Source organism: Macaca mulatta, chromosome 15 (genome assembly GCF_049350105.2).
Source record: "Macaca mulatta isolate MMU2019108-1 chromosome 15, T2T-MMU8v2.0, whole genome shotgun sequence".
In the NCBI taxonomy this organism is placed as follows: domain Eukaryota; kingdom Metazoa; phylum Chordata; class Mammalia; order Primates; family Cercopithecidae; genus Macaca; species Macaca mulatta.
Genome location: NC_133420.1, coordinates 82,579,817 through 82,600,501, shown reverse-complemented (window position 1 = coordinate 82,600,501; position 20,685 = coordinate 82,579,817). Strand labels below are relative to the sequence as shown.

Genomic DNA, 20,685 nt, shown 5'->3' with positions numbered 1-20,685 from the left:
ACTTAGCATACGAGAATGTTAGGGTAGTCTTTAGTTTGAAAAATTATTTTAAGTATAAGCAAGCCAGTGACTTGAAGAATACAATCTTAATTTAAGGACAAAGGAGAAGAAAGCATAGAATCAAGATCAAGCTAAGAAGTAGGAGGAAACACAGATGCTTATAGTGAAGATGAGGCACAGTTACAAAATGATTGGGATTTTCCAGTTTGGAAGATCTGGAGGCAAAATCAACCGAGATTCAGAGGAAACATCAGGTTTCCAGACAAACTGCCTCTCCAGCTGCCCTCCTGTGATAATTTGCCCCTAGGAATCCAACTATTCCTACACTATGCAGATGATCCCTAACCTTTAAATTTTAGCTCTCCCCAAGCTCAACTCCAAACACACACTTGACTCCTTTTGCTGTGAAAGGTAGAACCAGGAAACTAGGCCAAAATATTTGAAATCAGACTTTTTTGTGTGTCATTTTCTCACAGGTACTCATTGAGAAAATGTTCTAAATTCAAGAGAAAGGAAAACAAAAAGACAATTATCCATAATCCCACCACCCAAAGCAATGATTGTCTATATGTTGATGTATCTACATCTACTTTTTTCAATACATAACTTTATACAGTTGAGGTCATACTGTAGATAAAAGTTTCTATCTTGGTGGCGGTGTTGTCTCCCTTAACATTATCTAGCAAGAACATTCAAAATTATCTCTGACTAGTGTCCCTTGTTTTCCCTAGGCCATCGTCATCCTTAATCATTTTAAACTCTTCTACTGCGGTCTTTCCTGGATCAATTTCTTCTTTCTAGTCTAATTTATACCATTTTAGAGCAGGCTTTTAGTCCTTCATAACTTCATTACTACAAGGGCTCCTAACTGATTTGGTCTCTCTCTATTCTCACTGGCCTATTATATGCTAAATAAAACCAAGTCAATCATCTCAAAATACTGCTTCAAGTAAGTCTTTTCTCTGTTCAAAATTTCCAGTGATGCCCTCAGCCTCTTCACACACATAAATGCTCCATTTCTCTCTCGCCCACACACAAAATCCTTAACCTGGGTCAGAAGACCTTGGACAGATTGATTTACTTTCCAGCCTACTAACTCTCTGATATGGGCCCTCTGATCTGCCCAAAGTGAGGTTCACAGGGCTTTCACATATTACTAGCACTTTACTATTTGGTCACTAAATGTATTTTCTGTCCCATGCTAAGTTTTAGAGATTTAGTGAAGAACAAAACAGATATGATTTGGGCCCACTTGAAGTTAATAGACTAGTGAAGAAACAGACTTTTAAAAATTACAGGGCACGGTGGCTCATGCCTGTAATCCAGCACTTTGGGAGGCTGAGGAGGGTGGGTCACTTGAGCTCGAGTTTGAGATCAGCCTGAGCAACATGGAGAGACCCCGTCTCTACAAAAAATACAAAAATTAGCCAGGCACTGTGGTGCGCACTTATACTCTCAGATCCTTGGGAGGCTGAGATGGGAGGATCACTTGAGCCTGGGAGGTGGAGGCTGCAGTGAGCCAAGATCGCACCACTACACTCCAACCTAAGCAAAAGAATGAGCCCCGTCTCAAAAAGAAAAAAAAAAGGAAAAAACAAACAAAAAATACATTAACACACAAAATTACAAACTGGGTATCTGACATGAGAACATAATTTCAGTGGGGTGGGATTCAGGTATTCCAGGCAAAGCCAGTTCAGCTAGGACATGAACAAGAGAAGAACCCAAGATGATGCCAGAAAGATAAGCGAGGTTCCATCCATAAAGCTGTATTTTCTCAGAATGTTTACTTTCAACGCTGTTCAAGTGTCTTTCTTCTTTCTTATTAATTCCTCTGACTACCTTTTCTCTCCAGTTTCGATTTATATTCTATTTTCTTTTTCTATGAAGCCTAGAAAGGCTTCCTCATACAAGAGGAAATGGACTCTACCATTTCCTGTGATCACTTCTGTTCCTACTTATCTCAAGACCTTGATTTTGAGCAGCAACCATACCTGAAACAAAATCACTCAAGAGTGTTGAGTAATCATATTGTTGGATGGATGAACACAGTTAAGTGTATATAATAGAATAAAAAGCCATTCTATTTTTGCTGGAAGGGTAAATGTATGATTCCACCATGCCACCAGATTCTTCATTTCATCCATGCCCCTTTCTCAACCCTTCTTTTGTCCTTGACAGCACCCCCTCACAGACTAAGTGAAGGTGGGTAATTAAGGCAATTTAGAAGGTAAGGTGGTGCTGCTAGCTAAGCAGGAATCCTGAGTCAACTTGTCATATTTTCTTTCTTACTAGGTCAAGTATTATTTGGGAGATTACAATGCACTTTTAGTAGAAAAGCAGGATAGAAGTCTAATATGGTTAAGGAAAATAATCTTAATTGCAAGGTACACAGACTGAATCATAATACACAGACTTTATGAAAATCATCCACAATAGTAGCACAAATCACTAGCTTTGTGATCAATATGCTAGACTGATGGCCTTATAGCTATAGAAAAAGGTGTAGTATAGACCCTGGAAAGGGGTCAGAGAACAGTCACACAGTAAGACTGTAAGAAGAGCATCTATAAAGAAACAAGTATTTTTATTTTGTAAAAGGCCTAGAGGAAAAACAAACAAAGGGTCAATTAACCTCTTTTTAGTATAGAGAATTTCATCTGGAAAAAGCAAAAGCTTTAACTGCAAGATAAGGATATTAGAAAAAAGGAAACAAATTCATACAATACAAGCTTATTAAAATGTGAATGAGGTTACTGATGGAACATAATTTACTTGGATTTCCTCAAAATGCTAGAAACAGAAGCTTAAACTGGCAATTTTACGGCTATAAAACAAAGGAGAAATTGAGGCCTGGATATAATTTCAATAAACATTTTGATAAGATCTACAGTTTTCCAAAGGAACATGGTGGCTAAGCCACAGGACCCCAAAATGACACTTGAGTCGGAATGAAGAAAACTCATTTATGTGGGAACAGAATTGCCATAAGGACAACAGCTGGATTTCTGTGTTTCATTAATGTATGTAATATAAATGTAAAATGAGTATAAAACATAATGCAAAATAGGTAATAAATGTAAAGTAATATGTACTTTTAACTATACTGCTAACTTAAAGAACAAAGTAATGTCCTATATAAAATTCAGTTTTCAAATGTATAAAATAGTGCTGGGGGTGTGTGAGGGGTAGTTATAAAAGAACACATCTATCACATGAAATGTGAATAACAATTTTTTATTTCTATTTTAAGTAACAGGAATTGCTCCTCAAACCTTCAAATAAATTAAAATAAATGCAAACCTGTAATTCTACAGACTTCACTTCCAATATTTTCTGTGAAGGTCGCAGAAATAAGGACATATTCAGATACTTTTTTTTCTTAATGTAAGAGTATAAAAGTGCTTTTCACTGATCCTACAAAATTGGCTCTCAGTGATAGTTTATAGTTCTTAGTTTTCCACAACTTTTTTTAAACACAACTTTCCTTAAAAGTCAAATTCAAGTGACTTAGGTGGTTTCCACAGGACTATGCTCATTTCAGGTCCTGAGGTCCAGTGGAGTCCATCTAGCTGTTCAGGTATGGCAGTGTGAAGCTAACAGCCATTCATTAAGATAAGAAGTATGTGAAGTAGAATGATTTTTTCAAAACCACCTACTTTGTAGAATGAAACAATTAAAAATCTGTATGAAAAGGGTCTAAATGGAAACCTGTTATTTCACTAATTTTCAGTCCTGCCCTGGATATTTTAAAAATTTTAATGCTAATTTGAAGTAATTTTACAAGTTAAAAAAGAAGGCTTATTCTTTTATTTTGGGAGAAAGCCAAGTGAGCCTTAAATTACAAGGCTAATTGTTTCGAGAACTCCGGGTCTCTTGCCTCAACTCCCTTTAGAATTCCAAATTACAAGCATCAAATGGTCAGCTTTTAGGAACTCTGGATCCTAGACTACTATTTTAATTTCCGATAGATTAACATTTAACACACGTCTTTAGGGATTGTTTCTATGAAACTCTTTCCATGATTACTTTAAGAGTTCTAAAAGTTGTTAGCGATGAGATTTTTATTGGAGCAATTTCTGGGGTCAGATTTGAAAGTTTTGATTATTTATAAACAGAATATTTTTACCACTCCTACTTCAAATGTCTAGGCCATAACCTCTGAATTTATGAGGGTGGTGGCTCTTCATTCTTGCTGATACAACCAATAATTTTCAATTATACTGCACTTCATAATAAGCACACTATACCCAATATAATGATATGTCATTTCAATGTACCTAGCCCATGAACTTCCACAGGTTTAATGGGATTTTGCGTATTTAGAATTTCTTCATAAAGGGGCCCTTTGGAATCATTATCACATCAATCCTTTCCCATTACAAGACTCAGCTCTCTTACCAGGCAAGAGTATCAGGGCTCAAGGCAAAAAGTTGGCCTACTCTCAGAATGTAAGCTAGATCCTAATAAAAGCCTTAACACTTGGGGAGAACATTAATAAAGGGCAATGATGACATATTAAAACTTTTTAGTGAATCAGGAGATCATGAAGGCAGGCAACAATTGTGATTAAGAAAAAAATTTTTTATGACTTAAAGTAATATTTAGATCTGCACATTGTATTCACTACTTCTGAGGGAAAGAACTATGTAACTGGGAGCAAGTTAAGTACAAAATAACTCGTGCTCCATTAAGTCACAACTTTCTAACTGTAACTGTCAAGGTTGAATTAATTAGGATATTTAATACCAAGGAGAGAGAAGGCTTGCTTCTAGAGCTTTTTTTTTTTTTTTTTTTTTTTTAAGAAAAGAAGAAAATGAATGATATGTAGCTAAAAGAGTTGATCCCCAAGTGTGGTGATAAAAACTGTCAACCCTTATGTACAAAGGGTTTATTTTTTTTTCTTCAACAAATAGTGTGTCAGTGTTTTTTAAAATGAAAAAACTCCACTGAACCTCTACAAATCCTCATTACATTACCATACCTTATATACATTATCTGAATTATGGTCCCTGATTTTTTTTTCTTTTCTCTTAATACATGAGAGATAATGTATAAATACTATCATGGTTTATTACGAATGTGATTCCAAACTATAGGGAGGGAAGAGGGACAAAAGTAGTTCCAATAAGACCCATTGTCCTATGGATTTTAATCAACCTCAGTCGACATGTAGCTTTCAGGGTATGTGGATATACACACACATATAAACACCCACAATTAGTCCCAGGTAGAAGCTGAGCTCCACTTGAGACTACACAGCCAATATTTGAAACTGACTGGCATCTGCCCCCGTGGCCTTATGCATAATGAAGTCCTCAAAACAGACTTTGAAAAGCATTAAAGTCTGAGTGAGGCACACATAAAAATATTTTACCACTCGGTTGTTCAGAAGCTCTCTCTCCTGGCTAGTAGATTAAGCAGGTCCTTGATTATACTTATTCTCCTGCTTCTTCTTTCTTACATGGCCCACTTTTGGGGGCATGCCTGTGCTCTTTTGCAGCAACTCCACATGAAGGTGGTAACAGGCAAAGAGAAAATTTTATCTGCAAATTTTACAGTAGAGCTAAGAAGAGATTTAGTAATTGAATCTACTTGCTGAAACCAGGTTTGGAAATTATTATTATTGTTGCTGCTGTTCTATCCAATCTCCAGTTGCCACTGCCAGCTGAAAGTTGGCTACACAAACCCTACTTTATTCAGTTTATGTATCAATGGATTAAATACACAGTACACTGACTATAAAACATATCTCGTTTTAAAAGTAACTATTGAGATTTGCTACCTGAATTAACTACGTACATCCTTTTATTAAACAAAAATATGAATTCTTCTGTAAGAAAATAATCACCCTACTCCCCAGTTACTCACTTTAAAGTCTTAATTTTCTTAAAGGAGCATATATCTATATAAGAATTTCATGGCCGGGCGCGGTGGCTCAAGCCTGTAATCCCAGCACTTTGGGAGGCCGAGACGGGCGGATCACAAGGTCAGGAGATCGAGACCATCCTGGCTAACACGGTGAAACCCCGTCTCTACTAAAAAATACAAAAACCTAGCCGGGCGAGGTGGCGGGCGTCTGTAGTCCCAGCTACTCGGGAGGCTGAGGCAGGAGAATGGCGTGAACCCGGGAGGCGGAGCTTGCAGTGAGCTGAGATCCGGCCACTGCACTCCAGTCTGGGCGACAAAGCGAGACTCTGTCTCAACAACAAAAAAAAAAAAAAAAAAAAGAATTTCATTAAGCAAAAAGTACAAAGGCAAGGCATATTTACTATTTGATAAAACATATGCTTTAAACTATCGCATGTGAAAAAATATTTCAAAATTGAGAGAGAGTCGTGATATAAAAAGCCAGCATCTGGTAGGGAAATACCTAAAAGAAAGAAATTATTATACTCAGTTGACTTTTTTTTTTTTTTTTTAAATGAATGTCACCTTTGTGTCACAAGTATTTTTTTCCTCCTTCTCCCAGTAATTCAGGCTGAAATCTCATTCTAAATCTATAATCAATCCTTTTTCCCCACTGTAATCCCTTAAAATCTCTAGGCTATCACACACACTTTTGGCACTGATGTGTGTTTTCTTCTGGATTGCTGGATTTGCTTAATGCATATATCAAGTATCAAACTGCTTTGTATCAGTAACTGGTGGGATAAAAAGACCCTATGTAAAGATTTGCTCATAAAAATGGGTTAAGAGGGCAGTCTTAGGGCTTAGGAAAAGTCTAACCTAATGAAATCTTAAATGCACGAGTAGAAAATGTTAAGCACTAAAGCAGTATCTGCTGATTTTTCCACTAATGTGATCAACATATGATTGAGCGGATCGGGAAACCTGAAGTTACCATCCCATTCTCTATTAGTGGGCTGTTTGACATGTATGAGTCATCAACAAGGCAAAAACTCTTTGGGGATTTAGACCATTGGCAAAACGAAAGTATTTTATACCATCGCACATATTTAATGGAGCGCAAACTTTCAGAAAAGAAGTGACATCTCCTGAAATAATCTGAACAAAGAAACAGAGGGGAGATACTGGTTAGTGCTTTGAATTCTGTCTACTAATTTGATCATGATAGTAACCCTAATTTCTAATTAGAAAATTTCTAATTAGATAACTTCAATTAATCAGTACCAACAGGCACAATCAAAAGAGTCAATACAAAGTATAAAATGTAGCAATTTTTCCTTTAGATATTTTACTGTATTTAAAAACCAGTAATAGAAAACACTTGCCAAATTCATTTAGTCTCTGACTGAGGCACACATATGTGATCTCCTAATTTACAGCTTGCACATACAGATGTTCACACTTAGTAAAAGGGCTTCTTAATAGCTTTTTTTAAATTAAAAGTGTGTTGATAATAGGTGTTTTAAATATATCCAAACAACACAGCTGAACTGACAAATGCCTGTCTTCATGCCTCACCATGTCTCACACTGTAGCAAGATTTTATAAGAGAGAAAAGGTTATATGATTCAGTCACATATATACAGGATAAATGTTATACCCCAAAAACTCCAAATGAAATCTTTCATTAATTTTTCTTTCTATGATCTGTTTCCAAGTAGAAAATGTTAGATAGCTACTCGGTTTATGTAGCCGAAAGCAGAACCACACAGCCGTTGCTTGCTGTCTGCAGTTTTTTTCCCTTGCAAAACTTTGAACCCCATCCAGCTTTGACACACTGCCTCTTCAGTTAATAACTATCAAGTTTCCCCTTGTCTCCTGTCTACTTTTCTTTGAGGCAATTGCGCACTCAGCACCCCGAGATAATAACACACATCTATAAGATAAAAGCAATGGCATTAATGTAATTGTCTGCCTCTCTCTCTTTAGCCTAATCTTTTTTTTCCTTCAGTTTTGACTGCCTGTGTGACACCTGTTTTTGTCTCCTCTGATCCTACGACAGGTTTTCCGCTGACAAGGTTTTTGCCTGACAGAGATTCTGCAGACAAGAACATAATAAAATATGAAGAACTGCTTGTCAGAGTTTCTGCCAATGCTCACATGAAATATAGAAAAAAAAATGATTTTTTTTTTTTAAGGGGCCCTGTGATGGTCGCTTTTGGCATGTCAGAAAAAAGACCTCCCTAGCCAAGTTCTCCAAGCCAAACAGGTGTTTTCTTTTATGTTAGAGGTTGATTTGTTTTTTAATTTTTACTGATAGTGGAAAACATCATTAGCCAAAAGGAGGCGGGTGGGTAATGTCTTACCCTCAGATTTTTGCAGGCAAAGGAATATTAAAAAACTGGAAAGTAGAAGGTATTTCACTCAAGATCTTATCTTCTGAATAAAACAAAAACACCAACATCTGTTAATGATTAAACAAATTTAAGTTATCTAAAATTTACTTCCTGGATATTCGTGCTACCAAAACCTCCCACTTACCTTTCACTTATTTTGTTGTCTGAAGACAGAGGCAAACTGCGAAGGTGAAAATAGAATGAGAACTGGAAAAGAAAAATGCGCAAATGGACATAAAGACAAGGTGTTTGTGGGCTGTGCTTATATCTTAAAACGGGAAGAGGCTGCTGGGAAAGCAACTGGCAATTAGGAATCTGACTGAGACTTTTCCATGGGCTTAGAGTTTCAATAAACCTTTGCTCCATGGAGCACATGAGAGATGCTGCATTAGGTTCCAGCACACAAAGATGAAGTGCCCTTCCTGAGCTTTCCAAGTTAGTGGAAGGATCAGTATTACCCAGAAACCTCTGATCTCAGCAAAGTGTGTTGAGAAAATAAAGACGGGAGCACTTAATTTCTCCGGGGGTGGGGAGTGGTGGTGGAGAGGGGAGTAAAGGGGTGGGAATCCCACTTTCTTGATGAACAAGGGACAGGAAAAACGGGCCAGGATCAATAGTGCAGCAAGTGTGAAAGGATGAAAAACTGGGAAAGAGTTTACAGTGGTGAGTCAAGGGACAAGAGCCTGGATTTAGGGTGTTAGGATTCTCACACCAATTCTAACTACTGTGCCACCAAACCACTTTAACCTAGGCTTTAGCTCTCCAAATATATTATCTCACACCTAGAGCCTACAATTACCACATCTAATGGAAATATAATTCACAGCCGGGCACAGAGGCTCACAGCTGTAATCTCAGTGCTTTGGGAGCCAATGCAGGAAGATCATTTGCATCCAGGAGCTTGAGACCAGCCTGGGCAATAAGACGAAACCCTATCTCTACAAAAAATACAGAAATTAGCTGGGCATGGTAGCGCACACCTGGGGTCCCAGCTACTCAGGAGGCTGAGGTGGGAGGATTGCTTGAACCCAGGAAGGGGAAGTTGCAGTGAGATGAGATTGTACCATTGCATCTGGGTGACAGAGCAAGACTCTGTCTAAAAAATAAATAAATAAATAAATAAATAAATAAATAAAATTCAAGCCAAGATACATAATTTTAATTTTTTTAGTTTCAAGTAAAACAGTAAAAAGTAAAGTGACATTTAAAAATATATTTGACACAATACATCACAAATATTATCAATATGGAGACAATGGAAGAACAACTCTTAATGACTATTTTACTCTTTTTAAAATAAGATGACAGCTCCAAATTTGGTGTACACTTTATACTTACAGCACATCTCAATTTGGACTAGCCACATTTCAAGTGTTCGCAGCCATAACAGTGGCTTCCTTATTGGACAGCCAGGTTTAGAGTTGCCTTTACATTTACTGGCGAGTAGAATTAAGGCCTGAGACGGTCCTTTCAATCAGATGGGCTTGCATTTAAATTTACAGTGTCACTTGACTGTACAGAAGGCTAAGAGGCCCATGAGGTCGAAGTGGGGATTTCCCTGGGTACCAGGGGAGCAGCTGAAAGGAGAGAGGAATCTCACTACTGGGCCTTTTAATAAATACTGGCTACAAGTCTATCCAGTTGTGGTGATATGTGAAGTAATACTTAAAGCACTTCTTACACAATTCTTTGGGTATATGTGAACTAATAACAAATTAATTCAAGAAGCTTTTGAAGATATATAAACATCTACAAAGGCAAAACCTGGTAAGAAGTGGGATATATAAACATTATTTTAGGGCTCCCAGAATACAATTCAGAGTTATCTTTGAAATACTATACTTATCCAGCAATTTCACACTTCAGTGAAGAGGGGAGAGGAGTTAGAAGAAGTCACCATTTATGACACAATAGAGAACGAAGAGTGGTTGAAAGGATCAACATGATATTGCTGAGGCATATGGGGTCCTTATGACCCAGCCGAATCTCCTAGCTTATCCTGAGTAAAAGGAGAGGAGTTTAGTGTATTTCATTTATAACCCCTTTAATTTGTGTTCTGCTTAACCTGGTGAACTCCAGTTAATTAAGATGTTCCTATAAACAATTAAGCTTCCTGTAGGATCGTTAGCAAGATATAAAAATTTATGATGTAATAAAATGCAATAAAATGATAAAGTGGTGAGCTGATCAAAGCACTTCACATGCAAAACGATAGGTGTGAAAATAGGTAAAAGTAGCCTTAATCCTACCTAAAATTCACCTACTTACAGCTTTTGGATTTTTAGCGGGTAAATATTACTATAATTTATTTTAACTGGTGCAATTCTCAAAATGACTTTTGGTGTAAAATATTCCTTACTGTATTCAAATAAGGGTTCAAATGACATTTTAGGGGAAATGGAAGGTATGGAACTGTACTGGATTTGCTGGGGAAAACAATTTCACTTAGGGAATGCTTGGTCTGACAGCCAAAAGAACTGGTGACCTGACCTCTGCAACTGCATACTGTAGATAACCTTCCCTGGAAGGAGAAATAGTTTCATCCCATCACATTCCACATTCATACCTTAAGGGAGACACTAGGTATTATCATTCATATTGATGATTTTATTGACTTAGTAATAACAATACTAGCTTCTAAAATTGTTGTGCCAGAATATTGGGCTAACCCTACTCTTTCCTGTAAGCCTCTCTCAAAATGTATCTGTGTTATTTAGATGCATTGCTATCATTATTTGAATTTCTCGATAAAATAAATGAGTCTTAGAGAAGGCATTACTAACAAAAGGCAGAGAAAGGATTTGACCACCGGCCTGGCCACACCCAACTTTTAATCACTCTACTTTGCTAAAACATGTCTATCACGTCCACAGTGTTGAAGTCTTACTTTTATAGGAATTTAGTGATAACAGCAACTAACACTTACTAAGTGTTTACTATGTATGAGTCTGCTGGATTATCTCATTTAATCTTAGAAGAACACTATGAGCTAGGAGCTATCATCATTCACATTTCACAGATGACAGAACAGAGAGATTATACAACTCGACAAGACTCTACCTACAGTAGGTGATAGAGCCGTGATGTGAATGTAAACAGTCTCATTCAATAACAACATTCTTACCTATTTTGTATATTGCCTCCCATTCATTCACCTGAAGCTTTTTTATATCCCGGGGATACAGCTCTGTGTGTTTCATTCTCAACGCCCTCCCATGAAACTCCTTACCAGCAGACCAGCAGTGACTACACTTGAGGTCAGGTCTTGCCAGCCTCATCTTATGTTCCGTCTGAATAAAACAAGAGCTAGGGAAAAAAAAAAAAATCTGGGGAGCTAACAGGCAGACAGCCCAGGACTTTGAAGGGGAGGCACTGTTTGTGCTGTGTTTAAAGAAAATTTAAGGAGTTCAAAGCACCATCCGAAAGGTGGGCAGGCTGAGAAACAAATCAAAAGCTGCTCAGGGACACAATAAGAAAATAGTTACTGCCATTAATCAAGCACCAAACCTTTGCATTTGTGAGGATGTCCTCCCTTTAGAGCTTATCAGCAGTGATCAGGGAGTAAAGGAGAGAAGCAGAAGAGGGCACTGTGCCCTCAGGTCAAGCCCAAAAAAGCCTCCTGTGCCAGGCGGGAAAATGGCCTTGCTTTTGCTCTCTAAAACGAAGAAAAAAGTCCAAGGACTTTGCTCATGGAAAGACCAGAATCCAGTTGCCTCACCAAGACTAGGAAGCAGCTAAAAGCTGTTTTCCCTAAGCAAAAGAGAATTTTGCAGCTAGGCAAAGCCGGGTTTCAGTATTTACAATCTGGAAAAACTAAGTCCACTAGAAAGACAAATTCTTTAAGTAGATACTGCAACAGCTTCCACTTTTTCCAAACGAGTGCATCAAGGGAAGATGACGATAGTGTTTCTATCCTTGTGTTTCTGAACAAAGCCCTAGAAACATCTTCCCTAAGGATCTAGTTCTCACTTTGCCACTGCTAAGCATGTACTTCCCTTCGCCCGAGGACTCAAATTAGTGCCTGTGCTACTGTTCACCAAGCCCTAAACACCCCTCTGGAAAAAAATTTCTACGAAAGAAAATGTTTTTGTTGGGATAATCTCCAAGCCAGAGCTTGCTGGGAACATTATCTTCCTTTGTCAGAGGAAACTTAGTTGTTTTTCAGTCTCCTCTCTTTATCTTGACACATTTACAAATTATCATATGGACACTGTTGTGGAGTCACTCAGAATGAGCATGATATCACAGAAATGTCATGCTTTATTCTTATGATAAAGGAATCTCTATTTGGAGTGGGAAGGAGAAAAGACTAGGGAAGAAAAGAGATTGGCAAGGAAAGGACTGGACTACTTTAGTTATGTTAGGTTTTGGACTCAAGTCAGGGAGAATATTAGAGAGTTACCAGTTGGGAACAAACGACTTTCACAGATATTTAGACAATTTATAAGAACATAGACTGGGACAAATAATAAAGACATGTGACCTTTCACAGGACAAAATGAAAAAGTACTTGTTTTGATCTGCCTTGCTTTTAAGTCCTTACAAACTACCATGCCTCCAACAAACTTGAGGAATTTGTAAATAGAATACTGAGATCTCATGATTCTAAATGTAGGACTGATATAATCAGAAGCTTTTTTTTTTTTGAGACGGAGTCTCGCTCTGTTACCAGGATGGAGTGCAGTGGCGCAATCTTGGCTCCTGCAACCTCCACCTCTTGGGTTCAAGTGATTCTCGTGCTTCAGCCCCCCGAGTAGCTGGGATTACAGGTATGTGCCACCACACTCAGCCAATTTTTGTATTTTCAGTAGAGATGGGGTTTGACCATGTTGGCCAGGATGGTCTCAATCTCCTGACCTCGTGATCCACCTGCCTGGGCCTCCCAAAGTGCTGGGATTAACAGGCGTGAGCCACAGAGCCTGGCCCAAAACCTTTTTGGGCCCAAAGCCTTTTTGATTATAGGATGCTCATGACCAACAGCCCTGATTTAGGATTTATGCAAATTGTGTCTGAATAGGATTTTCTTTTAGGTATGGGCTTGCCAGATTTAGCAAAGAAACATAAAGGATTCTCACCTAAATTTGCATGGTAATATTTGTATTTAAAAATCATTTATTGTTTACTGATATTCAGATTCAGTAGAAAATTCTATATTTTCTATTTGGGTGAGGGTCTCTATAAATACCCCTGGTCTGATAAGACATATCAAATACAAGCTGAAAATTCAAATTCAATGATGCTGAGAAATGAAAAGAAAAATTATATCCAGTGAATTACAAAAAAAGAAAGGTTTGAAATTAATGGGTTATATGCATATTAAGTCTTACAGTACATTAAACCATAAAGCTGGTTGGTATATGACACTAAATTAACTTTATGCTTCTCATCATTTCCTGTGGTGAAGAACTGAAGGCTACCTGGCACAATCCTTCATGTATGAGATATGTTTAATAAATATCTACTGACTGATGATCTGGATGATGTAGACCAGGTCTGCTCACTTTACATTAAAAAAAATCAGAGGACTTTGGATGAAATATGGGCAGGAAAAAAGCTGGCTTAATTAGTAAATAATTAAAGTAATAATGTAAAACTATCTTTTCCTTGAATGAACTGCATGCAGTAAAAGGAAATCACATTTACAGAACATAATAAAAGAAAGGTCTCAAAATTCCAGTGAAACAAGCATTCTTGCAGGCAGACCTCGGCCAAAGGAAATAACACTGGTATTAATTCAGATCTCTTGAAAGTGAATGAAAATTCTAGTACTCATGCAGCTTTTTGGAATGGCATATCCTGTTATTTAAAGTCAAAGAAAAAAAGAAGAAAAAAATAATTTACACAGAGAAAGCTGCTGTGGGTACATTAAGCTATAAAATGTATTTTTTATTCATCAAGTCTCATATTCTTGCCAAACGCTCACCTCACATACCTAGGAAACAGTGGAATTGTTTTTTTATTTATTTTTATTTTTTTGTTTTCTTTCCAAAAGAGATAGTCTTAACAAATGAGCTTTATCGAAGTAAAGGTTACTGATCTAGTTTTAAAAAAAATTCTAAATGAATTACCTTTCTAAAATCTGCCCACCTCTTTTATCAAACACACAAATCAAATATCATGGGATAAAACAATTTTCCAGTTGTACTGGATTATCATTAAGTATTTCCTAAAACCGTTTAGAATTCAGTTTGCTCTCTTTCTTATTTTTACTGTTTTATTTACCTTCATCTTAATGGTTTAGAAATAAAGTCTTCATCTAAACTATGGACATTAAAACTAACTTGCAAACATTAAACAATAAAAAAGGTTTCGTGCAGCAGTCCTCAACTTTTACATCAAGCCTCCTGTTTTTTTCACAAAGACAGCAAACTCTTATTGGTAATGCTTCCCATCAGAAGCAGGTATTCATCAAGGGAGAAAAGTAAGTAGGACTCACTTCCACCTGTACCCAATGCTGAGTGTATTCTAGTTGTACCAGCTAATTTTTAATATTCTGTAAAATATTTGGCTGAAGTCTGAATTCTGTGAATGGCCAAATTACTACTCTAGTGTGGAGGCAAAGGGTAAAAAGAAAAAAAAAATTACATCACCAGAAAAGGAGCCCATTACTGCTCTTACCCTGGTATCTTAATCTTATTTGCCACTTCTGAACCAAAAAGAGTTGAACTTCTAGAAAACTTTCGTTGTTACTGTTTTTCAAGCCATACTCAGATCTTTTTAGGCGAACGAAGGAAAAGCACAGAGAAGATAAAGCAAACAAGGGAAAGTAAAAAATATAGTATTTATAGTATTTCAGTGAAGTAGTGGCAGTAAACTGGAGTACTTTTACGGAGACTTGACAAAATTAGAAATTCTGAGTCAATGCTGGCCCACCAACTAAAATATTTCAGACTAGGTATGGTCATCATTTACCAAAAAAAAAAAAGTTTAAGTAAATTCAATAAGCCCTGCTTTCTATTAGCAGAGTGAAAGAGCTAAGATTCCTTAATGTGGACAGGGTGGTGGTAAGGTAGGAAATCCTTTATTAATTTAATGGGAAATACCTACTGATATTCAGAACTGCTCTGATATTCCTTCCCCCCTTAACTCAATAGTGCTAAGGATTTTAAGGAAATACTCTGTGAAAAGTAACACAGCTCACTAAGTATTAGTAATTCCAAAACCCAGGTGTTGCAGTATAATGAATTAATCACTATTTATTTATTTATTTATTTATTTATTTTTGAGACAGAGTCTTGCTCTGTCACCCAGACTGGAAAGTGGTAGCGTGATCTCAGCTCACTGCAGCCTTGACCTCCTGGGTTCAATCAAACCTCCCACCCCAGCCTCCAAAGTAGTTGGGACTGAGAGCACATGCAACCGCACCAGGCTAATTTTTGTACTTTTTGTAGAGACAAGATTTTGCCATGTTGCCCAGGTTGGTCTTGAACTCCTGGGCTCAAGTGATCCACCTGCCTCAACCTTACAAAGCGCTGAGATTACAGGCTGTCAGACACACCACGCCCAGCCTTTAATTATTTTTAAAACACATTTCTAAAGATTTTTGTAAAGCAGCTAATGTCAACAACTTAAGCAGCTTTAATAAGCAATCTAGGTCAACAGAGAGAATGCGTGTTTATGTGTGTGTACATATACAGAGACACACATATGTGCATAGATATGGTATATAATGACCCATGAAATCCAACATCTTAGGAATGAACTGAAAATGCTGCTAACAAGGAAAATTTATTCAAGAAAGGAGGTCAACAAATTTCTAAAAATTAATTTTAGAGAGAATACATGATTTTGGCATTTGATTATTTTTTAGCAGCAGATATTAAATTTTCTTTTATTGACATAATGACAGGTAGAATGCATTCAGTGCTACTATGAAACCATTCTGGGCAATGTATTTTGGTAGTCTTGTTGCTGCTCCATGCATTTCAGAGGAAAATTACACACTAGAAAACCCAAGTCACTTCCTTCTTGCCCCACACCCAGGACACTGCACAGTATAAGGCAGCCGGAAAGAATGCTGTGTTTCACCTCTAAGCAGAAGTAACTAGAGACATGATTTCAGGGTTTCTGTGCAGGCGGGGTGGAATGAAGCAATTAGCTGTAATGCTAGGGGCAAAAAGAGTGGGTGCTCTCATCCCGCTGCCAACTCCAAGGCTAGAGGCCAAGCCCTCACTGCTGTATTTGGCCTCACGAATGGGGAGAGTGTGGGATTCGCATGCCTGGGTGTATGTATTTTGAGCTATATACAGATATCTCCCTGTTGTGAGAAAAGAGAGGTCAAGGTGATAATCATAAGGGAAAGAATTAGAATTCATTTTACTGGCCGGGCGCGGTGGCTCAAGCCTGTAATCCCAGCACTTTGGGAGGCCGAGACGGGCGGATCACGAGGTCAGGAGATTGAGACCATCCTGGCTGACACGGTGAAACCCCGTCTCTACTTTAAAAATACAAAAAACTAGCCGGGCGTGGTGGCGGGCGCCTGTAGTCCTAGCTGCTCGGGAGGCTGAGGCAGGAGAATGGCGTGAACCCGGGAGGCGGAGCTTGCAGTGAGCTGAGATCCGGCCACTGCACTCCAGCCTGGGCGGCAGAGCGAGGCTCCGTCTCAAAAAAAAAAAAAAAAAAAATTCATTTTACTAAGGTCTGAGAAACACCAAAATTAATATCCCAGAAACATAGAATTTTTAATGGTACAGTAGGAAAAGCACAGTCTGGTGTAACAGAAACATCTTATTCAAGTTGGGTGAAAAATGACATTCTTCAGAAAGTCCTCAAAACAATCACTGGCCAGGAATAATTTATGTTGTTCAAGAAGGAAAAAACATTGCTTTTACTTTTACATTACTAATGTAATATGCACATGGACATTAAATAGAGAAAACAAACTGGTGACACAGTTAACTTTTACACTCACAAGGCTGCCATAGTAGATAGATAATGATAATATAAGATGGCTTTGGCAAAAATGAGAGCGAATAAATGAAAAGCCCTTTGATTAATGACTGGCCTCCCCTTTACTGCTCATCTACTGTCCATTGTACTTTTAATATGCATTATTTGGAAAGGCTTCATATATTTTCTCTTTGTCATAGTAAGACTGTAAAGTAGGTACTATTAATCCTATTTTACAGACAAGAAAAGTGAAGTCCAGCGATACTAACATGTCATGAAGTGACAGAGCCAAGATTTGACCTCAGAACAGTCTACACCCATACTGCCTTCAATATTCTTACAATTCTGATGGGTTTAGGACATAAGTTCTGTACCTATTACCTGGCAAAACCAACACTTCCTCAGAGAAAAAAAGTTTATTTAGGAACTGTTATGGGCTGAACTGTGTTCCCCCAAAATTCCTATGTTGAAGTCATAACCCCTACTACCTCAGAACGTGACTATATTTGAATATAGGGTCTTTAAAGAGGTGATTAAGTTAAAATGAGGCCCTTAGGGTGGACCCTAATCCAATCTGACTGATGTCCTTAGAAGAGGAAATTTGACGCACAAGAAGACACCGGGGCTGGGCACAGTGGCTCACACCTATAATCCCAGCACTCTGGGAGGCTGAGGAGGGCAGATCATGAGGTCAGGAGTTCGAGACCAGCCTGGCCAACCTGGTGAAAACCCATCTCTACTAAAAATACAAAAATAAGCTGGGCGTGGTGGCTCATGCCTGTAATCCCAGCTACTCAGAAGGCTGAGGAAGGAGAATGGCTTGAACCCTGGAGGTGGAGGTTGCAGACACCAGGGCATGCCCCACAGACGAGAGACCATGTGAGGGTGCCCATCTACAAACGAGGAGGAGAAGCCTCAGAATGAAACCAACCCTGCCAACACTTTGATCTTGGAATTCTAGCCTCCAGAGCCTTGAGGATATAAATTTCTGCTGTCTAAGCCACCCAGCCTGTGGTATTTTGTCATGGCAGCCCCAGCAAACTAATATAGGACGAGAGACGATATCACTGAATGTAGTAACATAAAGAGACTGCAGAACTAACTGCAGCTCGTCTGTTGTTCAAGACCGGACTGAGAATTGTTGCTGATCTGGGGCCTTGTTAATAAAGCAGGAAAGCGCTCTATCCCTGTGGGCATGAAGGATTGCAGGATTGAGGTTGCCTGGTGGAAACATACCCCTTCCCGGGTATTCCTCTCAGAGTACTCTCTCTCACAGAAACATGGCTGAAATGTCCCCACAACTCCAGCATACACACTCTCACGAGCAAGGTACATGATAAATTAAAAGCATTTCAAGGCATGGCCCGGTGTTGTTACCTCAGATCTTGCTAGAATAATATGACATTTATAAAAATACAACCCACTGGATGTTTGGCACCACCTGGGAATGAAGAATATGTCCACTTAAGAGGCAATACCCGGGGCTATCCAAAAATCTCAAGCCAGGATTTCTTTTCATAAACATTACCTATCTTTTTAAATTCTACAGTCTGGGAGGTGAAAAAAAAAAAAAAAAAAAGAAGAAAGTCTACTTATTTCCAAGTCTCCTTTTACTTAAACAGAACAAACATAAACCATACACAGGAATATGCTGAACGCTCAGTCAGGGCACACCGACAGAACGGCTCTGTGCACCTGGCAAAAAGCCTCAACACTCATATCCTTCGCATGGGGTCTCCCCACCCCGGGACACACCTACACAGAGCTCACACTCTACCTACGTCGACCACCTCCAATCCCCATGCACACTGAAAGGGAGTATTTACAGGTTATATTTTCAGATACCAGCCAAATAATGTTCCCGTTCACTCTCTCATCCACCTGAGACCATACAACATTTAACATCTAGAAGGATAAACTCAGCCCCTAGCACATACGACAAGGGTGAGCAGTCATCGAGGAGTTCTCAAGCAAGGAGGATTTGCCAGCTTCCCTCTGAGGTCCAGGCCCTGAAAGGCCAACTGTGGTATGTTTGAGTTTCCATCAGGCCTGGTGTTTGCTGGCTGTGCCCATGCTCAGTAAGAACTCCACAGCCCAACTGTCCTATAAACGTCTTGGCCTTCTGCTGAGAGCTGCTTGCCTAGCACTGCTTCTTGGAGCTGAGAATATGCTGTTTGAGAGCCACAGGCTGAATCTTAACTAACACTTGGAGCATAGCTGACCTCTCTCTTCTCCAGGCCAGTGACTGCTCTAAACAGACACACACACACACACACACATGAACACGAACATAATAAGAACGGGAAGAAAAGCCCAGATTTTCCTCACCATGTGCCACCCAGCCATGTTTACACTGATCACAAGTCCTCAGGTTAATCTTCCCTGGCTGAAAACATTCACATGTGCAGTTTACCAGTGTGCAACGGATGGCCTGAAAAATAAAGGAGGAAAAAAAGGTCAGCATCTGTTCAAAGATACTATACTCTTTTCACCATTTTAATAAATAATGCCCACTTCCATTTTTAAAGGCTTTATGATGGCAGGGGCCTGGAGGGTTTTAAAAATAAATTTAGATATCGCCACAATCTCTTATAAAAAAAGGTAAAGAAAACAAAGCTCATTCACTAATACAATGTTTTAGGTCATTCATAGTAACCTTTAGATTACAAACTTAGAATAAAAATAAAGGACTACATATTCTATAAGATACTGGATTTATGACATCACAAATCCAAAAGAGGAAAAAGTATATTGCTGCTAATATATATTTCCACTTAAATTTATACACTTGTCAATAAAGCAAAAAATACATTGTAACAAAATAATATTCAAGTGAAATGTCTGTGAAAGTAAAATATGGCACACAAATATTATTATTAGAATATTACTTTTCTTCTGCTGAATTTCAATTAAATGTTGTGCTAAACTCTCAAATATATTTTAAAGACACTCCTGTGATCAATAAGACCTAACATATTTCTGTTATTATTTAGCACATCCCAATTCCTTGAGTATTTTTTTCTTTATTAATTCCATTTTCGTTCCTGTTTTGAAAAATACAAAACAATCCTCCTCTTATTTCAATGGTGACATAAGAAAATAAGTTTAATTTTTGGTTTTAGATCAGACATGGAACAGAAAAAATCATTTCTGTGAATATTTTATATTTGGAACAGTACACCTGTATTGCAGAAAACTGAAAAACACACTTAAAAATCTTTCATTTCCTTATAACTACTTTAAAAAACCATCTCATCAGTTAATATTATAAAATGAATCCATATAACATTAGCATAAATGGAGTGTAACTTTTTATGAATAAAAACGTATGTTTAAGAATTGTGCTGAAGCTGACCTATGCTCTCGGACTACAGTTAATAAATTTACCTCATACAGTTAATTCTAATTTGCATGGAAATTCTGAAGACAGAAGGGATTTAGTCTGATCATTCGCAGATTAACAATCTACTGTAACTACTTGAACTGCCAGGAAAAGATCTCTCTGCAGATTTAGATGCAATCAATGATTACTGATTCTGGGGTGGAGGGG

The 20,685-nt window shown here is 38.1% G+C and overlaps 1 protein-coding gene across 16 annotated transcripts in view; it reads right to left on the bottom strand.

Annotated features, from left to right (window-relative positions):
* BNC2 (basonuclin zinc finger protein 2) overlaps positions 1 to 20,685 on the bottom strand; it is a 454,984-nt gene that overhangs the window by 144,868 nt on the left and 289,431 nt on the right. For all 16 annotated transcript variants that reach the window (XM_015117647.3, XM_077966053.1, XM_077966061.1 and 13 more), the window contains one exon: positions 19,464 to 19,566. In XM_015117647.3, the coding sequence (XP_014973133.1) occupies positions 19,464 to 19,566 (103 nt within the window). The remainder of the gene's footprint in view (positions 1 to 19,463; positions 19,567 to 20,685) is intronic.